Source organism: Arachis ipaensis, chromosome B02 (assembly GCF_000816755.2).
Source record: "Arachis ipaensis cultivar K30076 chromosome B02, Araip1.1, whole genome shotgun sequence".
NCBI lineage: Eukaryota > Viridiplantae > Streptophyta > Magnoliopsida > Fabales > Fabaceae > Arachis > Arachis ipaensis.
The window spans coordinates 100,663,373-100,675,338 of record NC_029786.2 but is presented as its reverse complement, the minus strand read 5'-3'; the positions used below and the strand labels follow the sequence as shown (position 1 = coordinate 100,675,338).

The window sequence follows — 11,966 nt, the reverse complement described above, 5'->3', positions numbered from 1 at the left end:
AGTTATTTTTGGTATATAAATAATATTAGCTATTATTTTATGTAATTAGTTTAAAAAGATTTATATTTAGAAGAAATATAGATTTCTTATAGCAAATAATATGATGTACATAATCCATATATTTTAAAATTTGTAATCAGAAAGTATTTGTTTACTGTTATATATTATATCTAATAATTTAATTTGGCCATTAAACAATCAAAATATTGACGAGTTATTAGTTCAAATATAAAATTTAATAGGCTATATAAAGTACTTTAATATTCAACTTGGTTATTGTTAATAGGTATTACTTAAAAATAATAACAGTATAATTGTCTAACTCCACCTCTGCAAGCAACAGGGACTACTAAATTTGTGTCACTTGTTTCTAGGTCATAGTAAAAGAATTTCATGAATTTTAAGTTGCGTTTTGAACTTTGATACAAATAATAAATACACCAAACATCTCTTTTACATATTATAAAAAAAAATGAATGCATGAATTACCACCATTGTCATGTATTTAAGGCATCACCTAGAAATACCACCAGAAACTAAATGAGGTAGTTGAATGGTGACTTATTATGAGGTAGTGAAATTTCTCTTTCTCTTACCGTGATCTACAAAAAAGTAGACTTTGGAGTTCTTTTTAACTGAAAGAAAGGAAAATAGAACAAAAACGACACTAAAAGAAAAAATCTTGAAATAAGATTCAAATAGAAAAGTAATAAAAAATAGAAAGTAATTCGAAAAAATGGGCAAAAAGTGAATCTTTTTCTCACCCCCCCTCTTTTTTTTATACAATTTATACAATGCGAAATCGATGACCTACGTATAAAATAATAAGAATTCTTTGGATTTGAAGAAAAAAAACAACTTTGCTGACAAATATTTGTTTGATCAGAAGAGTCCTCCAAAAATTCCGGTCTTGTGTTAGTTATCAATTTCAATATCTTTCAAATAAATATTTGAATACAAAAAAAAAAATAAGAGAGGATAGGCTCATTAAAAAAGATAGGAAGAATTGTCCTATAAGTAATTGAGTGTGAGAGCCATAAAATCTAAATATTTTCGAGTCACAATTATATTGAATTTAAACCGGATGAAAACCAAGTCTTTAAAACTTTAACAATAATTTATAAAGAAATTTATTTATGATGCGCTTATTTATAAAGAAAAAATTTGTTATCGAAAAGTTGATATCCATATTTAAACTTGAATTTGTCCATAAATTCTAATTTGATGCTTTTTTATCTATTTTTTAATTCAACAAGTGTGATTAAAAATAAAACAATAAGCTTATAATCAATATAATATAATATTAAAATTAATTTAAAATATATATATCTTTTTTAGTTTTCTTAGGATACATATGTGTCGGGTAAAGCTGCGTTCGCCTTGACCCAAACCCAATCCGAAATAATGATCGGATCTATTTTTAAGACCCTTATCTAATCCCAAATCCAATAAAATTATACTAAATTAGCCCCTAAAATATTTGAAATCAGGCCAGATCTTCAGACCAAAACGGCCATGTGCACCCGTTGCAAGAATTGTGATTTTCTTGCCTTTCAGGGCACTTCTATGATTCTCATTCACTTCTAATTTCTAAATTCTAATTTAACATTCCAAATTTGTAGATAGTTATTTATCTGATTTGGGTTATTATTAATTAAACCTTTCCTTTATTTTCAAAATATGTATATAATATATAATTATTCTAAAAATTTAATTTTGATGCATTATAGATATAAAGTAGTATTATATAGATATTTAAATACAGTTATGGAGATGAAAATAGAGATTTTCCAAATTCACAAAAATGGGATCATCTTTGTAAATAAATTGGTAGAATGGTTTAAATTACTTTTTTTAAGTGATAATATTTCTAAATCATGATTTTGTGAGAAAATTTAGTATACCTTTTATTTGTATTTTTATTTTTTGTTTTTATTTATAATATTTTTTGTTTTCTAAATTTTGTTAAAAATAAAAACAAAATAATAAAAAAGTTAAAAAATTTTATTTTAAAATAAAAAATATTAAAAAAATAAAAAATAAAAACACAAAACAACCGCATTTTTAGTTTCATAAAAATAAATTGAGGTGTCTCTAAGGTGTTTATCAAACACGACAATTTTTTTACTCATTAAGAAAATATTTGCAAGGAAAATTTTGAATTCGACTGAAAAGGTAAAAATAACCTAATGAAAAAAGTAAAATTAATTTGATTTTAAAAGTTTCGTTTTCTTTCAATAATACACTTTTAAAATAATAAAATGAAATTACACGTATGATCTTATGCAAATTACGTACTTAAATTCTCCATGTTAACCCATTGTGGTAATTCAAAACATTTTAGTTAAAAAATTAAGACAAATATGACAAGAAGATACTACATAAATCCATTGGGAGCGAGAAACGATGAATCTGTGCATGTAATAAATCATTGTGACGATAACTTATGCATATATAATATATTTAATTATTAAAAATATTATTTATTTATTAAAATTAATTATTAATATATCGGTTCCTACAGATAATTGATGATTAATTTTTTATATTTATGAGATAGATTTAGACGGAATCTTAGCCCTTAATAATAAATTATGACATTAATTAAAATTAATTTCATTTTCAAAAAATGAACCGGTAAACCAAACTCGAGCTTTATTAAGATTTAAGAGTTAAGACTTGAGACACAAAACAAAAACAGTTACTACTTAACAACACGAACACACACACTGCATTTGAATTTGTAGAAAAGTAACTTCTCTCTTCACCTATTCTTCTTTGAAGCTTTTACAAGCTTGAAGCTATGGCGTCGACTATTCACCGAAACGTCGTCGCTCAACGCGGAAGCGCCAAGTTAGATCGCCAAGGCGCCAACAACAACAGCATCGTCAGAACGAAGCCTCGCCACTCTCACCCGCCGGGATCCGCCGCTCCCCGCCGCAGCTCGCCATCTCACGGTGGCGACGCAGGTTTCCTAACACCTCTCTCATTCTTCCGATTTCAGCTTTTGAATTCTCGTTCTGATTCCACAATAGAAATGTACGAGTAGTAATTCGATTCCCTTCGGCTTAGTTACTCTCTTCATTCGCAACACTGATAATGGAATAGAGTGAGAAAGAGGAAGTGTTTGTGTGTTTGAATAGTGAAACAGTAAGCAGTAGTAGAAACGTAAGAGTATGAAGGTGAATGCAAATGTAGCTCTAAATCAGCACTTTGTTAACCGATTTTTCAGTAGCTTCTTTCTTTATTGTTACGATTTCAAGTAACCTAATAAATTTATAGATACTAGTTCGATTTTGTTGTAGAAGCCTTTTTAGTGTTTGTCGCGTGTTCTGTTATAGGGCTTATAGCGGTCAAATTTATTGTATGTGTTCAAATTTTCAAGTAATATTAGTTTTTTAACGTGTGGATGATGAACTGGAAAATAAACATGTGTGATATTGGTTAAATCATCATGTCTTAATCATGCTGCCTAAACTCGAGATGAATAGTTGACGATGAGGTTTTTAGTTGAGAAAAAGTGCTAGATTTGTTCTCTAGCTTTAGCTGATTTTGAAGAAACGAGGTTCTTAATTTATATTCAAACAGTATTGTTTGGAAGTTTTATGATGTGTTCTGTAATCCTAGATTATACATCGGAATAGAGTATATTCTGGAACTGATGATGAAAAAGATATAGAACAGTTCATCGTGACAAGATACTGTAGACTTGGCACTTGTTTGTAATCTCAGCAGCATTTTTTATGCTTATGTTGTGTGTGTGTGTGTGTGTGTATATATATATATATATAATTGTTAGATGCAAATCCTCAAATATTGGTAATCGTTAACTATGGTTTTTGCTATGATGATATTGTAACACTTCTTTTCTATTTCATACTTGTGTACAGTTCCTGGAAGAGTTCGAGTGGCTGTAAGATTGAGACCTCGAAATGCAGAAGAAATGATGGCAGATGCTGATTTTGCAGATTGTGTAGAATTGCAACCAGAGGTGGGTATTGGTCTATAGATTCTTCAATTTACATTGGTTATAGGTGAACCTTTGGCTTTTTTATGCATAAGCCTTGCTTGAGGTTTAAATAGCCTTCCTTTTTTCCTCCTTTTAAATGTTTCAGCTTAAAAGATTGAAGCTTCGACGTAACAATTGGGATTCCGACACTTATGAATTTGATGAAGTGCTCACTGAATTTGCGTCACAGAAGCGTGTTTATGAAGTTGTAGCTAAGCCCGTTGTAGAGGTCTGTTGTAGTAATGCATTTTCTATTTGTGAAGAATATCCTTTACTCTGCCATCTGCTTTTAAGTAGTGCTATTTAAGACTTTATTAGATAACCATAACTCTTAGTGGTAATAGAAATCAAAGGATTGCGGTGCTTTTAGATGTTGTATGTAACTTGACTTGACATTCCATTTGATATGTGGTTTTTAGAGTGTTCTTGATGGGTATAATGGAACTGTAATGGCTTACGGTCAAACTGGCACCGGCAAAACTTTTACCCTTGGACAATTGGGGGAGGAAGACACTTCTAGTCGGGGTATCATGGTTCGTGCCATGGAGGATATTTTATCGGACTTATCCCCAGAAACTGATTCTGTCACAGTCTCATACCTGCAGGTTGAATACTTTTGTCTTTTACTGCAATTGCATCATATGCTATTTTTTATACTTCTTCCACCATATTGTCCTTATATAACCATTAAGCTTTTGGCCTGTTGACTATGATATTTCTATTGGCATCTTTTTATCTCATTTTTGGTCAGTGGCCATCATAACTTTTATTAAAATGTTCATATCATCTCTGTCTTCCAAAATGTGTAGCTTTACATGGAGACTGTCCAGGACTTACTAAATCCAGCCAATGATAATATTCCCATAGTGGAGGATCCAAGAAGTGGTGATGTGTCTTTGCCTGGTGCAACTCACGTAGACATAAGGGACCAGCAGATTTTTTTGGAGTTGCTTAGATTAGGGGAAGCTCATCGAATTGCTGCTAACACCAGGATGAATACTGAATCTTCTCGTAGTCATGCTCTTCTGACGGTAAAATGATGAACTGTGTTTTATGTCATTTCTATTACATGTCATGAATCAGGATATCCAGTTGGCCACTGGTTTTCATTTCAGAACAATTGCATGTAATCTTGATGTAGTTATCTCTTCTTTATCAGGTACATGTCAGGAGGTCTGTTGTGGAAAGTGCAGATAATGTTTTGACTGAAAATTATGATGCCTCTCACTTGACTAAACCTTCAAAACCACTTATTCGAAAGAGCAAGCTTGTTGTCATTGATTTGGCAGGATCAGAGCGTATCCATAAGTCAGGTGTATACTGAAATGTGTTTAAGATATGTTTATCTTTTTTGTTGTTTGAAAATGTGTATTTTTGTGAATGCTAAACTTTTTCACTTTTTCTCCACTAGGAAGTGAAGGGTACATGCTTGAGGAAGCAAAATCTATCAATCTTTCTCTTAGCGCATTGGGGAAATGTATTAATGCTCTAGCCGAAAACAGTGCTCATGTACCATTTCGTGATTCAAAGCTTACTAGGCTGCTTAGGGATTCTTTTGGAGGTAAGATGCTTTAATTTGCTTTATGATGTAAGAATGCTGCTTAAGTTTTTCTTTACCATGTGTACGGTTTAAAAAGCTGGTTTCTACATACTATATGCTGAACAAAATTGTACTAGATGTCTCTTATCAATCTTATGGGGATGAGTCCTATTTGTTGAAAATTACATTGATTATAGTATTTTATATTCCATGTGTTCTGTCTTACAATCATTTGCAGGAACAGCTAGGACCTCATTGATTGTGACCATTGGTCCATCTCCACGGCATCGAGGAGAGACATCTAGTACAATTTTGTTCGGCCAAAGGGTGAGCTTTTATCTCTGTGATCATGTCTAACCATACAATGTTAGATATAAAACCATTACTAGACCTCCATCTAATAGCTTAAGCTTTGAGTAAAGTTGGTTGTTGACGTGGTTTTAGCACCTTGTGAACAAATGACTAGGAGTTTGATCCTTGCCACTTCTGTTTATAGTTAATTTAAAAGGCAATTCAACTGCAAAACAAAAATAAAATAAAATAAAAGACACTCCATGCTTCAAACCCAACGTGTTTGGCTTGAGAGGGGGTATCATATGCGAGAAAACAGAAATTGAAAACCATTAAGACCAAATATCTTAAGCTTTATTAAGAGTTGGTTGTCAAGACAATACACATTAAATACCGTTATCAATATTTATGCAATTTTTAATTCCTATTCATGGTGTGTTTTTCATTGGCAAAAAAAAGATATACAAAAAAAAGTAGTTGTTGGCGATATAATTTGCCATTTATTTATTAGATATTTATATGCTTTGATTTTCCTGTCTCTTTTTATCATGCATTCATATACTTTTGCTAGCATCTAATTTACCCCCTTTTTTAGCTGGATTTCCCCAAACAATTTGTAGTAAATTCATTATTCTTCACAGTTTTTGTCTGGCTCATGGAAGTTATTTTCCAATGATGTATTTTATTATTATTAGTTATTACTAACTTAACCCAAGTGCATTAGCTGGCTTTACATGAAAGATGTATTGATGTGTCAGGCTATGAAGGTTGAAAACATGCTGAAAATTAAGGAGGAGTTTGATTATAAAAGTTTGTCTCGGAAACTTGAGGTACAGTTAGATAAGCTTATTACAGAAAATGAAAGGCAGCAGAAAGCTTTTGAAGATGAAGTTGAAAGAATAAATTTGGAGGCACAATGTCGTATTGTTGAAGTTGAGAAGAACTTTGCTGAAGCATTGGAGGTTTGTTGTGTTTTTATTTATTTATTTATTTTATTTTAAAAACTACATCTCCTGCTTTTGAAATGATCTATGAAGTTTATATATCATCCTGGATAGTTAAGGGTGGTTGTTTTTTATTAAGGTATCTGATTATGGATTTCATATATAATTTAGGTTTGGTGATTGATTGAAGTTAGACCCTAGCCTTCTAGTCTGTAAACAGCATCTACAGACAATAACTGAGGTTATAAAGAAAGTATTACAAGTTGTAAGATAGATTATGTCCTCTGGCTGACCTAAAAGATCTGAATAAGCAATAAATTTATTTGGAAGAAATTAATATAGAAAGATGCAGGTAGAGAAGGCGTAGGCTTCACAGATAGGATTGCGAGGCATTGAGACCTTTGGGTCATATTATCCAAACCACTAGTCTGCAATGTCAATGTGGTTGCACCAGTGCCTAATTACCAAAATATTGCAGCTTTCATGAATCCTCCTAACCATGTTGTACTTCTAAACATGTTACACATATTTACTTTATTTTCTCTTGAACGCCTAAGAGGATATTTTTTAAAACATAATGCGAACAATATATTTACTTAATTTATTAAACTAAAATGTTTCCTGTAGAGAGAAAGATTGAAATGTCAGATGGAGTACATGGAATCAGTTAAGCAGCTGGAGCAGAAGTTGATGACAAGTCAGGAAAGACATGGTTGCAATGGTTTTGTCAATGGCTGTGGAGAGGTATTTTATTTCAAAGGTTATCTAACTATATGAAAATCTTAAAACTAGATTGTCTTTGTTCTTGATAAATGGCAGATGTTTTGTGATGATATCTTATATTAAGGGTATATCAATGTCTCAATTACACATTGCATGTGGCATGCATTTTATATCTTAGCCTCCAACTCTTGGAAAATCATTTACTTTCCATTAATAATATTTCTTCTTATATATATATCACACCCATCTTTTATTTTAGGATTCTTCTAGTTGCCTTTGCTTGTCTTTGCTCTAGGTTTTAATGCTTGATTTGATTTCAGTGTCATTATTTATAAGTGTTCAGTGGTATGTTTTGAAATTGGCTTGTTGAAATAGCGTGGCTAATTGTGTAGTGATATCCAATATACATTTTTTATTGTCTTCTGCTTTTTTATTCATGTGTGTATTCTTTACTTGTATAGGGGGTTGCAACATCTTCTGCTGATGAAGTTGCTGAGGTCAAAAAGCTTCTTGAAATTGAAAAAAGTAAGAGAAAGGCAATTGAAGAAGAGCTAGAAAGTCTAAAAATCCAACTGGGTAAATATGGACAAGTACAGGTTAGTTTCAATTAAATGATCTCTCACTAACTGAGTTCTTTTCCAAGCATGATTTTTCTAATATATGGGGAACATTTTGGTGTACTAGGCAGGAGGTGATGCTGACACGATAAAGCTTCGCAAAATCCTGGAGGATGATGCTAGTCAGAAAAAGAAACTTGAAGAAGAAATAATAATATTAAGAAGCCAATTATTGCAATTAAACTTTGAAGCTGACCAGGTATGTGTTACTTTGAATCTCTGATTCAGTATGCAGCATACGCTTGAGTAATAAATGCTAGTTTGGAATCTGGATCCATATGTAGACTAGTTTAATATTTTAGTCCTTGATAATTCAATAATGTATATTTAGGTGTGACTAGAGTTTCTAATACTCCAAATGTATCCCGAGGTTGAGCACCGTTATAAATTACTAACATGGTTTTAATAGTAAGGACAACATGAAAATCTTGAAACGCAGACAACCAAATCAAAAATTTTCAACATATAGATCGAGACCTAACTGAAAATCCATGACTAGTGACCTTGTCATGACTTCAGTTTTGTCTTCTTTCTCCATGCCTCTTGTTGCCATTATACTCCAGTTTCTTGCATAATTTCAATAATATCTTATTTAATTTCTTTCATGTGAATATACATTAATGCTATGGCTATAGATGAGAAGGTGCTTAGAAAGTGGAAGTTCTGGAAATGCATTTCCTGCCATGGATACTTCGTTGTCTCAAAGTAGACATTCCCAACCCAAAGACACCAGGAATGATCAGAAGGCATCTGTTGCCACCCTTTTTGAACAAGGTACAAGTTGGCTGAGTTATAGGTGAAACTTTACATCCTTGTGTATACGACTAACATTATTTTAATTTTTAAACAGTTGGATTGCATAAGATTTTATCATTGCTCGAGTCAGATGACGCCAATGTACGAGTACATGCTGTGAAAGTGGTGGCGAACCTAGCAGCAGAAGGTAGATGCTTTCCTCTTGTTAGTGTTGTTAATTGATACCGACCTTTTCAGTTTTGTTTTCAATGCATTTGTTTTTACAATATATCAGACAAACTCTGGAAAGAGAGTGAGTTCTTTCAAGATCAGAAGGGCCATCCTTTTGAGAATTTTGTTCAGAACAATATGAGCTTCAAGATCTCATGTTTTGTCCATTGAAAAAATTCACCCCATTTCATTTCCATTCTTACGGCCTTTCAAAACGATATCAGACTATGCCTTCATGGTAATATATAAAGATTCTTAACACTTCATCTCAATATATAACATGCAGAGGCAAATCAGAAAAGTATTGTTGAAGCTGGTGGTCTTACTTCCTTGTTGATGCTGCTTAGAAGATATGAGGATGAAACTGTTCGCAGGGTAGCAGCAGGAGCAATTGCTAATCTTGCCATGAATGGTGATAATTTATTTGCAGATATTTACAATATGCTGAGTTAACAGGATTATTTATTCCTAATATGTTAATCTTACCAGTTATTAGGGATTTGGTGCTTCTGGTTCCTGTTTGTTTTGATATTCGTTTGGTTTCTTTCATGGCAATTCAGAGGCCAATCAAGAACTCATAATGTCTGAAGGAGGAATTACTCTGTTATCAATGGCTGCATCCGATGCTGAAGAACCACAAACTCTTCGAATGGTTGCTGGGGCCATTGCTAACCTATGTGGGAATGGTATGTTCCCTTGTTTTTCATGGTAGATTTTTGAATTTCACCTTCCAAATTAAAACAATGCAATAACTTGACATGTAAAATTTTCGTGATATTTTTAATTCTTTCTCGTTCACGTTCCTTCTAGCAGAGTCAAACTTGAATGATGCATCACGGAATATTGAGTAAATGATTAAATTGGTCCCGAAAAGATTATTCATTCCCCAAATTAGTCCCTGAAAGATTATTCGTTTTTCAAATTGGTTTCTGAAAGATTTTTTTAGTCAAATGTATCCTTCAAAGATTTTAAATTAATCACATTGGTCCTTTCGCCACTTCCTTTGTTAACGGCATCAAAGTTTGTTAATTAAGGGGGACCTTGAGGCATTAGAATCCCTTTGGGATTGATTTGATCTGATTTCATAAACGTATCATGTTATACGCCGATTAAGATTATTAGGTGTGTGTTGCGGTGTCACTTAACGTGTCACATCGGCAAACTCTAACGCCGTTAGCAGCGGGAATGATAGAAGAACTAACATGACTAACTTAAAATTTTTGAAGGATAAATTTGATTAAAAATCTCTCGAAGACCAGTTTGAAGAATAGGGGATCTTTCAAGGAACTAATTTGACCATTTAATCATGAAATATTGTCCAGAAATTCAGTTTACATAATATATAACCATGTCCTTGTTTCATTCTGGAGTGAACAGAATGAGGAAATGATTTAAGAGTGAGAACATTTATTTAGGTGAATTTACAGTAAGTACCAACAAATAAAAATAGCTGGCTACTATCTCAACAAGGTGTAATAAAAGGTTTTGTTTTCCTTTGTGGATTTTGAATTAGGGCTCAATATTGTCCCTCGGGTTATCAATACCAGAGATATTCAAAGTTTAACTTTCTTGTTCTTCCTTCAGATAAAATACTGATGAAGCTGAGATCTCAAGGAGGTATAAAGGCTTTACTGGGAATTGTAAGATGTGGACATCCTGATGTTCATTCGCAAATTGCTCGAGGAATTGCCAACTTCGCTAAATGCGAGTCTCGAGCTTCTAATCAAGGTCTGCTTTCTTCCTTGTCAGTATTTGATTATCAGTGTCAAAAAATTCTAATTCACTGCTATTAGCACTCCCTACTCTGTCTTGTCTGACTTATGGCACTGCCAAATTTGTGGACGCTAGCATGGAAGAGAAGATAATAGATGTCGTTTTTATTTCAGCTTGATAATTATGTCTGGCATTTACAGGGATAAAAAGTGGCAAATCCTTTTTGATAGATGATGGTGCACTTCCATGGATAGTACAAAATGCTAATAACGAATCCGCACCAATTAGACGCCACATTGAGCTTGCACTTTGCCACTTGGCACAGCATGGTATGTTTTATCCACTTTGCCACATTTAACAATGTTGAGAAAGTTCTAACAGTTGATTTTATGAACATTGCAGAAGTCAATGCAAAAGACATGATCAGTGGAGGAGCCCTTTGGGAGCTTGTGAGGATTTCAAGAGATTGCAACCGAGAAGATATTAGGAGCCTTGCTCGCCGGACTCTGAGCTCTATCCCACAATTCAAATCTGAATTGCGGCGACTACGGATAGAATATTGATCAAAGATCTTCTGGGTACGATATCCTGTGCTAGTTATTCATTCTTCCATAGCTCCAATGAGATTGATCTATTCAAACTACAATGTTTTACACCTTGCAATTTTTCCGTAGTAGAAGCTAAGCAAGGGTGTAGTAAGTACTTAGTGTTAGTGGTTTCTAGTCCAATGACCTTGAATGTTGTATATGTAAATAGAAGAGGAAAATAGATTAAGAGAATTGAAATATAATTTGGTCATGAAGAGAAGGAGAGGATATACGTTCTGTATTAATTTGATTTGTGTAAATAGTGAAAATCGTGATCATTTTTTCGGAGTGTGGCCGAATATTATCGTATCAAAATTAGGCTCATTTATTCATGATTGAATAATGAGCCTGTTCGATTTTAAAATTTACCTGATAAATGTAAATCTTTTAAGTCTCATGCTTTAAGATTAGATGAAAATAGAGGGAGACTCACGCAATTCGTAGAGACATAGATTATTTATATTATATAGTATATTTTAATAAATGTTATATTAAAAATATTTTAGAAAATATATATTATAAATAGATTTTGAATTTATTTATTTTTAAAAAAGATATAGATTATTTATTATTTAT

At 32.5% G+C, this 11,966-nt stretch overlaps 1 protein-coding gene across 1 annotated transcript; it reads left to right on the top strand.

Annotated features, from left to right (window-relative positions):
- Window positions 2,686-11,676, top strand: LOC107625984 (kinesin-like protein KIN-UB). Its single transcript, XM_016328739.2, has 19 exons — window positions 2,686-2,969; window positions 3,891-3,991; window positions 4,116-4,238; window positions 4,429-4,614; window positions 4,819-5,040; window positions 5,169-5,322; window positions 5,421-5,570; window positions 5,788-5,876; window positions 6,599-6,802; window positions 7,412-7,528; window positions 7,969-8,103; window positions 8,192-8,323; window positions 8,760-8,898; window positions 8,975-9,067; window positions 9,377-9,502; window positions 9,651-9,776; window positions 10,675-10,818; window positions 11,004-11,132; window positions 11,206-11,676. Exons 1-19 carry the CDS (start codon window positions 2,804-2,806, stop codon window positions 11,364-11,366), a joined length of 2,697 nt encoding a protein of 898 aa, XP_016184225.1. The 5' UTR covers window positions 2,686-2,803; the 3' UTR covers window positions 11,367-11,676.

Excerpts from the sequence above, each read along its gene's own strand:
- LOC107625984 (XM_016328739.2), top strand. The coding sequence starts at position 2,804 with ATGGCGTCGACTATTCACCGAAACGTCGTCGCTCAACGCGGAAGCGCC. Across the intron at positions 5,877-6,598 it reads CAATTTTGTTCGGCCAAAGG|GCTATGAAGGTTGAAAACAT; the intron begins GTGAGCTTTTAT and ends TTGATGTGTCAG. Across the intron at positions 11,133-11,205 it reads TTGCCACTTGGCACAGCATG|AAGTCAATGCAAAAGACATG; the intron begins GTATGTTTTATC and ends TGAACATTGCAG.